Source organism: Indicator indicator, chromosome Z (assembly GCF_027791375.1).
Source record: "Indicator indicator isolate 239-I01 chromosome Z, UM_Iind_1.1, whole genome shotgun sequence".
NCBI lineage: Eukaryota > Metazoa > Chordata > Aves > Piciformes > Indicatoridae > Indicator > Indicator indicator.
Window position 1 is genome coordinate 47,817,436 of NC_072053.1, and position 17,142 is coordinate 47,834,577.

Genomic DNA, 17,142 nt, shown 5'->3' on the forward strand with positions numbered 1-17,142 from the left:
TATTTGGCCTGCTTCAAACTGCATTTGCAGTGGGGACATTTATCCAAAGAAACAGACTACATGTAGTCTTAAGCTGCAAACAGTGATGAAGTCTCAACAACAACTCCTTTTATCTACTGATTCTCCCCTACTCTACCAAGTATCTTGGCAATCTATACACAGACAGAGTCCCAAGGACCAAAGCTTCACAGGGGAATCATCAGTGACTTTCCAAAAACTGCTTCAGAGAAGGTTGGCTTCTACATTCTCTGTATTTTTTAAAACCTTGAAATTATCATTGTCCACTGAACAAGATCTGGGACTAATTCAGAAGACTTCAAATTTTTCCTGGCATTAATCTTTCTCCATTCAATTCTGTTTAAGATGCCGGTATTGAAAGTACCTCCCAGTTTAGTTGTTATATTAATTCCTCCACTAGCTTACTCTCACATCAAATTCAGGCCTCTTTCCTTTACCCCTAAGGAAAGCATTTACCTTACACCTTAGCATTTTGTATAATGCTTTCCATCTTGGTCCTTGCTCCTTCCAGTCTTAGGCACTGCAGGCAGCTCACAGCACTACATGCAGGCGAAGCTCTTCCTCCAGCTGAGATTCCTAAAAAGCTGATTCTCCATTTCTAATTCTGGATAGTGTCTAAGTATTAGACACTAGTAAAGCTTACAATCAAAAAGTTGTGTTCCTACCTTGTGCCTGAATAAAACAGGGATTCAACTGCCAATGATGCAGCCAATATTCAGATACAAAGTTCCCTTGGAGCAGTTATCATAGGGAGTCCTTTTGTATTATAGTGTTGAACTTCTCAAAAGCTTTTCTTTATTTTCAGTTTGCAAATAAGCAACCCCTCTTCCTGTACAAATCTTTTAAGAAGTAATGCTGAATCTCATTTTTTACAATATTTCAAAATCACAGGAAAACAATGAAGAAGCAGTTCAGACTATCACTAAAGTGTTGATTTCATTCATAGCTTTGAAAGTGATGAAGCAGGGCACAAAAATACACTCTACACAAGGCTGTATAATCTTTCTCCACCCCAAAAACAATTCTTGCAGGAAAGCCAAAGCTGAAAACCATGCAATACTTTTAAAATAATTTCAAATAGTAACTGGGAGGATTAAAACATGTGTCTCACATGTGGATCTTTGGTTTGAGGATGCAAAATTTGGACGATTAAATTCATGATGAAAAATGCTCCCTTAGTCAGGAAACCAGGCTTAAGAGCTGAGGACTATTTGCCAAGCAATGGTGCTGCTGTGTGGGTGATTGGGACACATGCTAAACAAAATGGTTATATTCCACACTGATGGAATGTAGAAATCTTAATCTTTAAATCTTGACTCCTAAAGCCTAAAGAGTTACTGAATATAACAGATACGAAAGCTGTACCTTGACAAACACTTGGCACAGTGCAGTGCCTGTGAAGACACCTGAGTTAGCTCTCAATGAGCAAGCCACATAGATGCACTTGGGTGGTGTCTGCATGCCAATATCCCCTGCTGTTCATTTTTTTAATGAAAAAATGAACAACAAAAAAACACTAACTAAAAGACTGTACCGCTTTAAGTGTTGGAGCTAGCTTATACATTTCTACTTGATGATATACTGTCTCACATGCATGTAACCTTAAAAATACATAAGCTCTGAAAACACTTTTAAAATCAGAGAGTTGAGCCAAGCACTGTTTTGGAAGCAGACACAAAGTAAGCCTTTGGTGCAGTGACACCCTTGTTTTGTTAACTGAGGCAAGTCCTGTGCCTTTATATCACCAGGCAGTCAGATACAAGTGTGAAACAAAACTCAGTGTAATCAAAGAAGTTTGAGGCAGATCTTAAAACCATATTCAACACATTTGTACTAACTTTATACAATATTGTCTCTAATAACACTGAAATTAGAGCTTACATTTGTCTTACATTCTTTGTGTTGCAAAACATAATAAAGAAACAAGAAAAATCCCCTCTTCAAACTATCTAAAAAAAAAAAAAAAAGACGAAAAAGGGCAGAAATCTCTGATGAAAAAGCAATGTGCTTTAGCAAAAGGGCACACTTTTTTTTACCTGGAATTGTATAGGGCTGTAATTATGGTTGCCATGTTGAAAGACACAAAAGAGCACGTTGGAGTTGAGCTGCTTTTTCCAGTGACAATTTCTACCTCAAGCCAACGGTGTTAATGTCCAGAAATAGCCCATTTCTTTTGGATCTTTATCTTAAACCCACTTGCTCCCCTCTCAGAAAGGAGAACGGACAAGATCTCATCCTGTCTGAACAATTGGGAGTAAATAAGCTTGGGAAGGTTCTGCAGGAGGCTGAACTAAATGAAGCACTCCCTCCAGTCCAGAAAAGACCTCTTCCCTTTTTTGTCATTGAGTAGGTAGATCAGGCTAACCACTTATAGACTTAGGGAGAAAATCTCAGGAAATACAATTTCAGCTGACAGCATCAGAGAACAATGCAGCAATTCTGCTCTCCTAGCCCATCACACTGTGATACCAAAGTTTCTTATTTGGCTCTTCCACCAGTCCTTTACTGTCTGACCGGACAGGAATGACAAATCTGAATTCTTTGATAATAAGGACTGTTGTTTATTTACAAATACACTATTCTTACCTAATTTCTCTTTCAAAAATGTTTTAAATGAAACTATTACTTAAAAAAAAAAAAAAGAGCTCCTAAAGAAAACTGAAAAAAAATTCTAAATGCCCCAAAATATCACTGATTTTTCAGTACTTGGTATTACAGAAATTGCATTCTTCCATGATATTCATTACCTGCAAAATCAATTTACTTCACTGGCTTTTTAAAAATTTAGTTGCATTAAAGACGATGAGAGTTTTGTTGCTCCTGTTGATGCTTCCCATGCTATTATTATAAGGACCAGTGGGTGTCCTCTTCAATTAAGGTGTTTACCAAACCCTTTATCAATGCACACATGCTCTTTTCACTGAAAAATTTAAATATCCATTTTGTCTAGGACCGTGGCAATTTTGGTAAAGTAATTCTTGAAAGGTCTGACAAATTTTCCAATGTTTGCAAGTTTTAAAACATTAAACAAAACCGAGGTGTCATTCCTGATGATCAGGCACTGCATTTAATCAATATTTTTCAAATCAGATGCCAAATGATCAGCAGAGTATTTTGCAAAAAGAAACAGACTTATACTGAACTTGAAAAAGGAACCACTTGCTTTCCAGCCACATATACTTCAGAAATATTCCGATCATCACCTGAAATAACATGGCCAAAACAGAGATTTGCATGTAAAGCTATGCACTGATTTAAGTGATAAAAATCATGCAATCTACGAAATCAGTTTTGGAATATATAATTTGTAGTGACCATTTCATAGGACTAAAAAAGTTTATTTAGAGAGAAATAGCCATGCTACCACAAAGACCACTGGATGATCAAACTACTCATGCTTTTCTAAAGAAATAAACATGCCATTCAAGCACTGCAGTGATGCCATAGGTTTTCTATATGTCTTGTAGATTCAAACCCTGAAAATGTTACATATTGGTACTGTTAAATGCACTGTTAAATGGTATCTAAACTAAGTCAGGTACCAGGCAGCAGTAAAGCTGACTTGTCTCAGCCAGCTTCTCAAGAAGGCAAAAGCCTAAATAAAAAATGGCTCAGATATGGCCAGAGCTAACACTAGTTACCACTACAAAGCAACAAAATAGGCAGTGCAGTTCTTAGTCCCCAGACAATGCCCTACAAAGAACATATATTCTCTTCAGGGGCTGGGATTGTCTGTCTTGGGATTTGTTTGTTTTAAAGGCCATCTTTTTTGTCTGGGAGAAAAAAAAATCCAAAATCGCAACTGTTCTGCAGAAGTGCTCTGAGCTGAACTGTTTCTAAGCTGGTGATCAGCATGTCAGTGTTACTTTACTGTGAAATATGATTTAGATGATACTGTAGATAAAGGCAGGTGTGGTGATAAATCTAACAATCTTGTTGCATCTGATCATGTTAAACAAACTCTTCAACTATGTCCCAAAGAACAAAAGTTAAATTACTTAATTCTTACTCAGTGTTCATAGGCAAGTGTTAATAAATGTAGGTAAATGCATATTTAATGTAAATAAAATTAATATTAATAAACACTAGCATCTTCATGTTTATATAAAATGTGAATATATTTAATTAGTTTAAACAAATATTTATTTAATCGTGTATAAATAAATTTATTATTAACCACCACATTAACTTAGGCAATTTTTGATATATGACAAAACAAGAATACTTTATGTGGGCTGGGAATCAGAACATACCTAGATATAGGAACTTCTGGAGAGTGTCCTATAAAAAAAATGTGAGAAAACCAAATTCAGAAAGCGGTATCTGCTATCTCAGATTATAATTATTTGAAGCTTGAAAGAACTGATAAAAATAATTTTCCCAAATATTCCTCCTAATGGTAAAATCAAAACTTTATTTGTATTTTTTCTTTTGGTAAGGATGTTGTATGTCTCAGGAAAAAACACTGCAAAAGTCTAACAGTATAAATAAATACATGCCTGAAACACAACACTTCCACTTCTTTTTTAGAGTTCTCAAATTAATTTATATATTGAAAAGTAAGACAAAATTTTATGCAATTATAGTTCTCAGAATTGTAAGCTTAACTGAAAAGGTTTGCACTGGAAAATGTGGGATTTTTCCAGAATTCCTTGAATTAGGAAGAAGATTTTTATTTTAAAGAATTTGATCCAATTCAGATTATTGTGTCTGAAATAGATTAAGGAACAGTTGCCTCACCACTTAATGCCTGCATTTCTAAATAAATGGTAACATTCAAATTAGATTTGGCAATAGTCCATCCCAACAGTAAAGTGAGCTGAGTTTATTACCATTTTTAATCATAAAAGATTGGATGAGGAGGGATGCCTGTTGCATAGTGCCAGTACTGTGTATATGTTTGCATTAAAACTGTGCTTTCAATTTGGATCAGCTGTCTTGAGCTCTTGCTTAAATTTACAATAGCGGTGGAGTTAAGGAAACCTAGCCTTTATCTGGGAACATTTTTGAGATTGAACTCAAAGTGTTAATTAAAACTAATCTGCTTTTTCTTGGCTGCCATTTGTCGCTGCAAATAGCTAACTCTATTTGTTATCTGGGGCTAATAAAAATAGAAAATGTTGCAAGCATTTTTGCCCATGAGGATGTAGAACTGTCACTGAGGACAGCAAGATCCAGAACGACCAACCACTGAACATTTTGGGATAAAACACAATACAGTAGTGGCGTAGTGCTGCTGTTACTGCAGTTACTCTCAAGAGTTCTGGATGTATCATAGACCTTCCCCACTTCATTTCCAGAAATTTTGAGATTGTGAATCATGTTCTGATTACCTCAAAATTATCAGCAGAGAACAAGTCAAAAGGGCTGTCTGAAGCTTTTGTGTTGATTAGCAGTGCATCAAATTCTTTGCCAACCTCAAAGTTTCCAATCATGTCATCTAGTCCTAAAGCTGAGGAAGAAAACAAGCTCATAAATTTGTCTTCAACACAAGACTCTTTCCACCATATCACCTGGCAACTTACCTGAGAAGCTCATAAAAAAAAACCAAAATTACAATAATTTAGATGATTACAAGAAAAAACATTAAAGTAAATTCAACAATATGTCAGCATTTAAGTTTGTAAGCAACTTCTCCGTAAAGACATGTATACTTAGGTGAATTTCTGAAGGGCATCTCATAAGGGTAAAAGTAACCTGAAAAAAACATTTGAATCCTTCTTTAGATTTTTGTTCTTTAAATGTTTTCCACTGGTTTTGTATCACTGCAGATGTGATGTATAGGCCACTAGCTGTTTAGAGTGAAATAACAATCACTTAAAATGTAAAACGTCCCCAAGGAGCAATGAAATGAAGTCAGAGAAACAGTAAAACATATTAAGAATACTCTCCCTGCTAAGCCAATATGAGATTTAATTGTTTAAACAGTTAGGCTATTTTGACACGTTGGATAGACTTATTACCTTAGTAACATATCATAATACTATTTAAAAAAGAAATGTGCAGAGAGGATAACTAAAAGTAATTAACAAGAACAAAGAACAGTATGGTGTGAAAAAACAATCACAGCCAGATATGAAGGCTTATCCACCTGTAAGGCTTGTCTTGCAGACTGTTATTTAGTTTTATTATTTAAAAGCTTGATTACAACCTCTGATAATCAGGTCTACAAACACTGAAAATCTAGTTTGATATTGAGTGACTGGGTATGTGCAAGCACTTAGAATACCAAAAAATAAGCCTTTGTGTCTCCTTAGAAGTGATTTACAATAGTCTTAAGTTGTGCAAAGTATCTGTGCATTAAATCAATACCTTGGAGTTAAAACTAAGTTATCTAAACTATCTGCAAATAATTTGTTCACCTGTTCTCACCTGTTCAGGTTTCAGTGAAGTGGCAGGTAAATACCTGTGAAACATCTGAGTAGCAGGTATTTCACAATACTTTAGAGACATTTAAACTCCTTCAAATGGTGAAATATTTTGATTACCTACAAGTTTCAGTTAAATATGAGCTCACATTCCTTCAGATTTGAGAGCAGACTGCAATTTTTACATTATACACAAGAGGGTGACAAATGCTTGCGAGTCTCAGCAACGCAGAAATTGATATTTTGGCAAATTGTACTTGTCCAGGCTACTGGAAGCCTGTATAAAAAAATATATTCAATCCATGAAAGTGATTCAATGAAGTAAAAACAACTCAAAATTATTGCTCAAAGCACATTACTAAATAAACCTCAGGACTTATATAAAACAAGCAGAAGTTGGCTGGAAAGGGACGCCACATATAAGATTGGTATTTTTACAAGTTTTCCTGTCTATACATCAGCTAATTTATTCTCATCTTTTATAAGAACAATAATGTGGGGAAAAAATAAATCTCTGTATTTTTATCTCCTGCCCATTTTCTGTTTTCTTCATTTCCCCATTATACCCTCCAGAAATTCAAGTACAATCCTGAGAAGACCTGTTCAATGACATTTCCATTCAAACTTCTATTAATATTTCCCAATGAAGTTTTCTAACAGCTGCAAAAGAGGCCAAAAAGACTGGGGACCGATTCTTTGGCATATAGTAAGCTCATTACTGCTAACTGAAGTTGCTTTGGTTTGATTTGGTTTGGTTTTGTTTACCTGGGGCTGTTTAGCCTGGAGAAGAGGAGGCCCAGGGAAGACCTTATTGCTCTTTACAACTACCTTAAAGGAGGTTGTAGACAGGTGGTTGGTCTCTTCCCCCAGGCAACCAGTGACAGAACAAGAGGACACAGTCTCAAGCTGTGCCAAGGAAAGTTTAGGCTCAAGGTGAAAAGAAAGTTTTTCACTGAAAGAGTAATTTGCCAGTGGAATGGGCTGCCCAGGGAGGTGGTGGAGTCACCGTCCCTGGAGGTGTTAAAAAAAAAGACTGGATGTGGCACTTGGAGCCATGGTTTAGTTGTCATGAAGTGTTAGGTATTAGGTAATAGGTTGGACTTGATGATCTCTGAGGTCTTTTCCAACCTGTTGATTCTGTGATTCTGTGATGTTGTAGAGAGGCTGGTGCTAATTTCTTCCATAAGTAATTAGAAAGTCACAGAATGTTGAGGGCTGGAAGGGACCTCAAGAGATCATCTAGTCCATTCCCCCTGCCAGAGCAGGATCACCTATACCAGGTCACACAGGAACTCATCCAGGCAGGTCTTGAATATCTCCAGAGAGGGAGACTCCACAGCCCCCCCTGAGCAGCCTGTTCCAGTGTTCTGATAGAAGAAAAGGGAATGGCCTCAAGCTACAACTGGGTAGGTTTAGACTGGACATCAGGAAAAAAAATCACAGAAAGAATGGTCAGGCATTGGAATGTGCTGCCCAGGGAGGTGCTTGAGTCACCAACCCTGGATATGTTTAAAGGCCATTTGGATGTGGTGCTTGGGGATATGGTTTAGGGGTGAACTTTGTAGAGTAAGGTGATCAGTTGGACTTGGTGATCCTGAGGGTCTTTTCCAACCTGAACGTTTCTGTGATTCTGTGACTATGTTTCATTTTGTTTTGGTTTGGTTTGGTTTTTGTTTTTCTTAGGTGCAAATTTCCTCTCTGCTAAATCATGCAAGTTCTACTAAAGCTGTGCTAATTATATAAATCAGTATATGCATACTTATCATAAGAAAACATGCCAGTGGACCAGAAAAAATCAACATACTATGTGACTGTATACCATAGATGCAATAATACCTTAAATAACCATGTAGGTATCCTGTTTAAAATTCATGCTTTTTTTCTGACTGAGGAGTGATTTGCATGCTGTCTTGATTTGCTGGAAAGACAGTGAAAAAATACCTCGCTGAGATCTCAAAAAGCAGAATCAAAATTACAAACAGGATCATGCTTATCCTCTAAATGCTGGTTGCTGAGAAAATGAAGAGGGATGGAGTACTTGTAGGGGTTCTCAGACACAATGCACCAAAACTCCCCAAGGGAATCAAGGGGGATTGGCACAAGAGCGTGACACAGCCAGCCCAGCTGAAGTGCCTCTATGCTAATGCACACAGCTGGGCCAATAAACAGGACGAATTAAGGGCGACTGTGCTGCTGGGATGCCCTGACATAGTGGCCGTTACTGAAACTTGGTGGGATGATTCCCATGACTGGAATGCAGGGATAGATGGATACAGGCTCTTTTGGAAGGACAGGCAGGGTAGGAGGGGAGGAGGTGTTGCTCTCTGTATCAGTGAGCAGCTGGAATCAATGGAGCTCCATCTGGGGAAGGATGATGAGCTGGTTGAGAGAGTACAGTTTAAGAATAAAGGGAAGACAGGGGAAGGTGATGTTACAGTAGAAACTTGTAGAAATAGGCAGAGGATGCCCTACATAAGCAGATAGAAGTGTCTTTGTGTTCACAGGCCCTGGTCCTCATGGGCAATTTCAACCACCCTGACATCTGCTAGAGGGACAACACAGCAAGGCACCAGCAATCCAGGATGTTCCTGGATTGCATAGATGACAACTTTCTCCTCCAAATGGTGGAGGAACCACCAAGAAAAGGTGCTATACTGGACCTTGTTCTCACTAACAGGGAAGGGCTGGTGACCAATATGAAGCTCAGACACAGCCTTGGCTACAGTGACCATGATGCAATAGAATTTAAGATCCTCAGGGCAACTAGGAGGATGTATCCCAAGCTTACAGCCCTGGAGCTTAGGCATGCAGACTTCAGGCACACGGACTTTGATTGCTTCAGGGATCTGCTGGCCAAAGTATCATGGGACAAAGTCCTAGAGGGAAGGCGGGGCCCAGGATAGCTGGTCCGCATTCAAAGATCACCTTCTCTATGCCCAGGCACAAAGTATACTGACAAAAAGGAAGGCAGGAAAGAATGTTAGGAGACCTGCCTGGATGGTCCTAGACACACCAGTGGATGAGGTCACTAAACCTCTCTCTATTGTATTCCAAAAGTCATGGCAGTCTGGTGAAGTCCCCACTGACTGGAAAAGGGGAAACAACCTTCATTTTCAAAAAGGGGAAGAAGTATAATCCAGGGAACTATAAGCCAGTCTCACCTCTGTGCCCAGCAAGATCACAGGGCAGAACCTCCTGAAGGTACTGTTGAGGCAGAAGAGGTACTTTGGTACAATCAACATGGCTTCACCAAGGGCAAATCCTGCCTGACAAACCTGGTAGCCTTCGATGACAAGGTCACAACATCAATTGACAAAGGGAGTGCAACTGACACCACTTACCTGGACCTGAGAGCAAAGCCTTTGACACTGTCCCACAAGACATCCTGGTCTCTAAGCTCATAAAATATGGGTTTGATGGATGGACCACTCAGTGAATAAAGAACTGGCTTGATGGCTGCACCCAAAAAGTGGCTGTCAATGGGTCCATGTCCAAGTGGAGGCCAGTGACAAGTGGAGTCCCTCACTACTGGGAACAGCCTTGTTTAACATCTTTGCTGGCAACATGGACAGAGGCATTGAGTGCACCCTCAGCAAGTTCTCCGATGACACCAAGCTGTGTGGTGTGGCTGACATGCTGGAGGGAAGGGATGGCATCCACTGCGACCATGACAGGCTGGAGAGGTGGGCCAATGCCAATGTCAAGAGGTTCAACGAGACTAAATGCAAGGTCCTGCATCTGGGTCAAGGCAATCACAAGCACCAATATAGGCTGGGCAGTGACTGGCTTGAGAGCAGCTCTGAAGAAAATGACCTGGGGGTACTGGTGGATGAGAAGCTCAACGTGAGCCATCAGTGTGCACTTGCAGTCCAGAAAGCCAATCACATGTTGGGCTGCATCAAGAGAAGTGTGGCCAGCAGGTTGAGGGAAGTGATTCTCCCACTCTACACCACTCTCATCTGGAACCCCTATTACAGGAAAGATATGGATGTGCTGGACATGTCCAGAGAAGGGCCACCAGGATGATCAGAGGGCTGGAGCTCCTGAAAGAGCTGGGGTTGTTCAGTTTGGAGAAGACAAGGCTCCAAGGAGACCTTATTGTGGCCTTCCAGTATCTGAATGGGGCCTACAAGAAAGCTGGGGAGGGACTTTTTAGGGTGTCGGGTAGTGATAGGACTATGCGAAATGGATCCAAGCTAGAGGAGGGTGGATTTAGATTAGATATTAGGAAGAAATTCTTAACCATGAGGGTGGTGAGACACTGGAACAGGTTGCCCGGGGAGGTGGTGGAAGCCCCGTCCCTGGAAGTTTTTCAGGCCAGGCTGGATGTGGCTCTGGGCAACCAATCTAGTGGAAAATGTCCCTGCCCATGGCAGGGGGTTTGGAACTAGATGATCCTTGAAGTCCCTTCCAACCCTGACAATTCTGTGATTCTGTGGTTCTTTCTAATTGGTTTGATTAACATAAAAGCACTAATGAGGATCTTTGTGAAGAAAATTTACAACTCTGAAAAATCATTAAGATTCTGTTATTAAACTCTCCACATCAATATGAACAGTCTTCCATAATGAGCCTAGTTTGAATATGAGAGACTGGAGGGTATCTCTGATCATCAGATATCATTTTAGACTTCAGTCTTGCACAAGAAATCCTGTGAATTCAGCCACTTCTTATAGACAAAGAGCTGCAGGTCTCTGTGTGCACCCTAAATAAATTTCTTCTTACCTTGGCTTCCTCCTAGAGTGGCTAGTCGAAAAGCTTCTTCAAGGGTTAGTCCTGTCTCATTCACTTTATTGATCTGAAGGCTATTAGATGCCATCATCGTTTTCCTGATAGCATCAAGCATTGAAGCTGAATATCCACCAGCAACATCTAGAAAGCATCAGACTCTTAGAAGCATGCTTTGGGAATAATTCTCTGTGTTAAATTTCTGTGAGCTTTAGTTAAATGTTGCAAAGTGGCTGATGTGGTAAACAAAAAGTTTTACTTGTAAGCACTGTTTCTGAATGCACAACTCTTAATGAAGAAGCTATGGCATTCAAAGTCAGGTAAACAGAACGTAACAGACTATCAGAACCCTGAAAAATTGTTCAAAACCTGTTTAGTCTCACAACAGAAGCAAAACTTTCTTCATTAATTTTTGGTTTTCTTTTTAAGCACTTTTGGACCAGCTTTAGTTTTCAGTATTCTAGACTTCATTACTCAAGAGTACTAGTTAAAAAAGCAGGTCCGTAAGTTAGAGGACATGGTGACTTTTAAATATGAAGAAATATCCATGTTTTTGTATCTCCCAATGGTTTCCCCAAAAAATTGTGTTTACAGCAAACTACTAACCTGTGCCAAGGCCAAGCTTCACATTGTGTTTCAGGACCTTTTGCACATTTAAGACACCACTGCGTAACCTGTATTGGAAGGAGAAACGTGTGATACATAGAAAATTTAGGAAGCATAGGGCTAAAAAGCTGTTTGATGACAAAGGCACTCAGAATGTGTGCAATAATTTGGGTTTATTAAACTGGGATGAAGCATTTTCATCCATACATCTAAAAGATAAGGTTTTAATCACTAAAAATAAAGGCAGTTTTTATAATTTAAAAAATCCCAGAGTTTTATAGGTATCTGCTGAAATCAAGCAGATTGAAATTTCGGTATAAATGTGAAATAATCTAAATATGATGTAAAGTATATTCCAGGAGGTGGGAGGTCAATTCATGAGCTCCAGTAAGTCATCACAAAAGAAAGATATTGATTATATTAAAGAAAAAAAATTACTGTTAACTTTCAGTATTCTGGTTGGATACCACACAGTTTCTAACTTCTGCTTAATGGAAAGGAGAATATATATTCCACTCCCACTTCCCCAAAAGATACACATATGTAGTGGTGAAAGGAGATGGTCTGCATCTGCCATTGACAGAACAGTCCAAAGAAACAAAGTTTTTTAAAAAAATGAAAGATACATATATGACTATACCAAAAGATCACAAGTCAGTCCAGAATATACCACACTGAAGAGGAGCATAAATGGTCATGCTCAATAAGCATGTCACTTCTAGTGGGATGGGGTGTCATGCACAAAACTTTGCAAGGGTAGGCTGGACTCAAGGTATTATGTGAACAATAGCTTTAACCGTACACTGTTCGTTTTCTTTCTTTTGAACTTACGAAAAATTAGAATTGGGGCAATGTGAAATTGCAGCTCCACGGAGACTAAAAAGTTTCAGCTCCTCTTCAGAAAGATAACAAGCATGAGCCATCACTGTCTAAAGAAAAACAGAATCACCAGTTTACACAATGTCGCATTTACTTCAGTGTCTGTGATTTTTGCTGCACTGCTTTTAATAGCCAAGACACCTCTTGACATCAAGGCAAATTATCGCTCTTCTTGAATGAAGCTCTTGAAATCATAAGGGAAGAGATTCTCATTAACTTCATTACACTTAATATATTCTCTCTGGTTTTGGCTGGGTTTTTGGTTTTGGTTTGTTTTGTTGGGTTTTTTTTTCATTTATTAGTGTAAGGAGAGAGAGTGCTTCTTCTTGCACTCACTGCTGTGATCTAAGAGCTTCAAGGAACAAAAGCAAGAATTTCCTAGTTGATTTAGCACTGGTAGTAACCTTGTAATTTATATTTTGTAGCTAACACAGAGATTAAGTAGGGAGACTAGGAGTACATCAGATACAAGATATCTGATACAATCAGATACATAAAGATACAGAGGACGAATTGTCTCTCTAAAGGATTGCACCAAGTAGATATACATGTATCTGGAATATTCTTTAATAAAAATAATCGTATTTGTTCTGCAGCTTATTAATGACTTTTCTTTCTTGGCCTGCCTAGCTGATTTTGAAAATAGATTCACAAGCAGTATACAGAAAACACAGATGTATAGGATAATATAAACTCATAGGGCATATGACAGGCAAATCTATTTTTCCCAGGCAAATCTAATTGAAGTTACCTCATATGCCAAAAGCCTACTCAAACATGAGTGCAAGAGCTGTATTAGGCCTTGCAATCTGGTTAAAATGAGAATGGCACAGGGACTGTTTCCACAGAGCATCTCCTAATAGCACTATACTCTTGCCATCTCTACTTTTCAAGATCAAATGTAACTGAGAATAGCCACATCTTATAAGGATATACACATGCTGGATGCTGAACCGTATCTCTGCTGATCATTTATTTTTAAAAAGAAATAAATGTCAGCCAAAGTTATGAAAAATGCATGTTTAAAATATTTAAAAATTACATTAATTTGGTACTTTAGTTCTGGTGATTCTGGCAAGGTGAATATCTGCAGTTTTGTTGTTTAATAGAGTGCTTCCTTAAATAACCAAAAGCCTGGAACCAGAAAGTATTAGAAACCAATGACCATTTTCAGTGCTGTGCTTATAAAATTGTGACAGAATTAAGACCTATGATTTTTGCAGTACTAATATTCTCTTTAGTATACTGACATAGTAAAGCAGCCTGCATATCACTGTGGAAGTGAACAAACATTAAAACTGTGTACCTACTTAAGTACTCCATATTGATGTCTCAAAGGACTGTAAATATATTGTTTACTGGGGTACATTTTTGAAGACATAAATTACAGTTCAATACCTCATTCCCCAAAGAGTTCCACACTGCCCTTTTGCCTCTAGAAATTGTCTCCTAAAATTTTACATACATTTAATCGATGTTTAAGCATTCCAACTATAATTAGACTGTTCATATTCACTCTTACCTAGGCTCTCCACTATCTAATAAAGTGTGATGTGTGCCTGGCACTCCAACCTATACTGATATCTGCTTGGATTTATCTTGCCATCATAAAGCTTCAATGAATTTCAACTTTTCAGGCCACAGTGCCTCTCAGTACTTGGTGAAATCAACTATAAGATGAGAGTGGTTTTGGACAGTTAGAACAGTAAAGCATTCCTGTCTGTATGTGAGGTTCACCCATAGAACACTACAGGACAAGCTGCTTTTCTGTAGGAAATTGACAGAACAAATCTTCAGGCAAAACCAGAATGTAAGAACACTGCAATACAAAGGTAGTGCAGAACTGCCCAAGAATTACCATCTCTTACAGTTACAGCTTTACCTAGTCTCCTTCTGAGTCCACTGCTCCAGCTCTCTTTGGAGCCCTCAGAAAATGGATCAGGGATCATAAAATAATTAAATTTTTCATCTCCACTAGCATACTTAGGAAAAACGTGGGCTTGCTCCAATAGCTTGAACAATACTTGTGCAACAGAGAATGTAAAATCAGTACTTTCTCCAAAATGTCACTGACCTTGACAAAATAATACAAACTTTTCAGGTAAGTAGTTAACCATCACAACCTTCTCATGGAAAACTCTAAGCTATATTGCAGAAATTGTTATGCATCTACCTTGCTGGTTAGCAGCTTGTTTTTATCATACAACTCAGTGTAATTCTGGTATGCAGGAAACATGTTCTCCACAAGTTTGAGTTCTTCTTCATTCTCACTTATGTGACTCTGCAGTAAGAAAATATATATCAAAGAGTGCTTTAAATACCATTAAGCCTGACATTATAATGTTCTGAGAAGCCTATTAGTGCTAAACATATGATGACAGAAATGAGTATTTGTAAAGCCTGTAATTAGATCCAGTTCTCAGGTCCCTTTTCCTCCAAGAGGTCCTTGGGATCCAAAACGGTAGCTCCATTTGTTCCTTTAAAAGTGATAAAAAATTATATTCCTGGATAGTCCATTCCAGTAGTTTGGTGATAAAATGTCCCACTTGGTACTTGGTAAATGTTAAAATAATAAATAAAATAATACATATTACTGTGAGGAAAAAGGGTCACAGGTCAGGGCAACATACAGGTAGTTGCTCCATGGATCTTCAGGCAGCCTGATTAATTACTGGTCTCAGATAAAAATCTGGTCCTCCTGTGCTCACACTGGAGCATTTATTTTCAAAATTCTCACTTTATCATGAGAAAAAAACCCAACATAGGATAGCTTTAAGGAAATATATGCTGAGAATGATGTAACTGAAAAAGAAACATCCCCAAGTTGCAACAGACCTGTAAGATTTAAAATATGTCTTTTTTAAACACAGATAGTTCAGCACACTGGAAATTCTACAGCTATGTTAGCCATGTTAAATAAGATACAAAGATGAGTAATTCTTCTATCTACTGAAATCTTCTCTGTACAGAAGCAGAAGGCAGAGAGACAAACATAACAACCTTGCGCTGAGACCAACCTTTAGCAATGCAAAGGTTGCTCTAACCTACGATACTGGGTACCAGTCTTCTAGTGACCGGGACCTGCTGAGTTGTGCATCCCTCCAGCTATGAGCTTTCTCATTTCCTGTGCAGGTCATAGTGTTTTTGCTGAGTACCATTAGTAATTTCAGAGGAAATTAAATGACAGGCTCCAAGGTAAGAATATGATCTGAGTGTTTTGCTGAAATTCTGAAAACTCACCAGTCTGTACATTATCTATCCAAACTGTTTAAATTCTATACAGAGGTCTCAGAGCTTACCTGCACGTGGAGATCATGAGCTTGTGCTAAATCGCCAAGTGCACAGAGCAAATCCTCTGTGCAGGAAGGGCCAAAGCGGGGAGTTATTACAGGCTGTACCCTTGGATACTGAAAATATTAAAAAGACATGCTTGGCATTCCACATCTATATATCAGTAATGATAATTAAGACAAGCATTTACACAGCAATCAAATTTTGTCTCCATTGCTTATTACTTACTGCATCCTTGCCACCTTAAAGTATATAGTAATTTCCTTACTTTTATTAGAAAGTTCACTACAGAAATTGAGAATTGTTTTTTTTTTTCTGAAAACAGTTTTCATGAATCTTAGTAAACAAATTATTTTTATTAGAACTCTTTCATGAATTCACAGATTTTACAAGATTTCAGGAGAAGCACTGGATGCTTTGCAGTATGCACTACAAGAAATAAGTCAGCTGAATGATGAGACACTTCTCTGAGTCCTGCTTCTCTGAATATCAAAGATGTAATGATGAAAAACTGAAGAGTTCCATAAAACCTTCTTGTTGTTCAATCTTCTTCACTTCTGATTGCAACTGTTTCTATCCTTCCTAGACAGGAAGATTAACGATAGCACCAGATATGCTGCACAGTAGGAAACAGTGGAGAAGACATCAAGACTACACCTTGCACTTCTGGATTAACGTTTTCATTAAAAACAGACAATGACATTGCTACTCTGTTTTCAGTCACAGGCCATAATTGTGCATGTGACACCAGTATGAGACAGTATATGATAACCTGATTTGCCATTTCTTATACCATCTCCCACATAAAAGTTTCTCAGGACTTTGCTGATTAGCCGATTGACTCTACTAGTGTATATGATTTAGGCATTAAATTGTAGACGTCTATTCTTGAATATTTTGAGAAGCCATTGAAAACAAAAGGCTGAGAAGGGAAGTATCCCAACTTGTAATATTAGAGTGTAAACTTCTATCTTTACCTCAGGACTGTAAACTTGAATTTCTTTAAAACTACACTTAACGATACGTGCTGACCCAAAATACTGATTTTGTAATAGGTTAGTAACTGTACTACTAGCCTATTTATGTACTACAGAGTGATTAACTGACTTCCCCCTTTCTTTCACAGAGAATTGTCCTTTCTAGGAAGCAGAATATTTTAAAGTCACTAGAGGATATACAGAGAACACTACTCTGCTGCACTCTGACCACACAAAACTAAATTTGCACTGGTACAAGTCCATTTCTCAACAAC

The 17,142-nt window shown here is 38.3% G+C and overlaps 1 protein-coding gene across 1 annotated transcript in view; it reads right to left on the bottom strand.

Moving 5' to 3' along the window:
* Positions 1 to 3,150: 3,150 nt before the first annotated feature.
* The window catches only part of GDA (guanine deaminase), a 29,064-nt gene continuing 15,072 nt past the window's right edge, over positions 3,151 to 17,142 (bottom strand). Inside the window, exons 7-14 of the mRNA XM_054397677.1 lie at positions 15,899 to 16,006; positions 14,773 to 14,880; positions 12,552 to 12,649; positions 11,721 to 11,788; positions 11,112 to 11,258; positions 5,352 to 5,470; positions 4,272 to 4,299; positions 3,151 to 3,221 (exon numbers count right to left, since the gene is read on the bottom strand). Coding sequence (XP_054253652.1) covers positions 3,151 to 3,221; positions 4,272 to 4,299; positions 5,352 to 5,470; positions 11,112 to 11,258; positions 11,721 to 11,788; positions 12,552 to 12,649; positions 14,773 to 14,880; positions 15,899 to 16,006 — 747 coding nt within the window. The remainder of the gene's footprint in view (positions 3,222 to 4,271; positions 4,300 to 5,351; positions 5,471 to 11,111; positions 11,259 to 11,720; positions 11,789 to 12,551; positions 12,650 to 14,772; positions 14,881 to 15,898; positions 16,007 to 17,142) is intronic.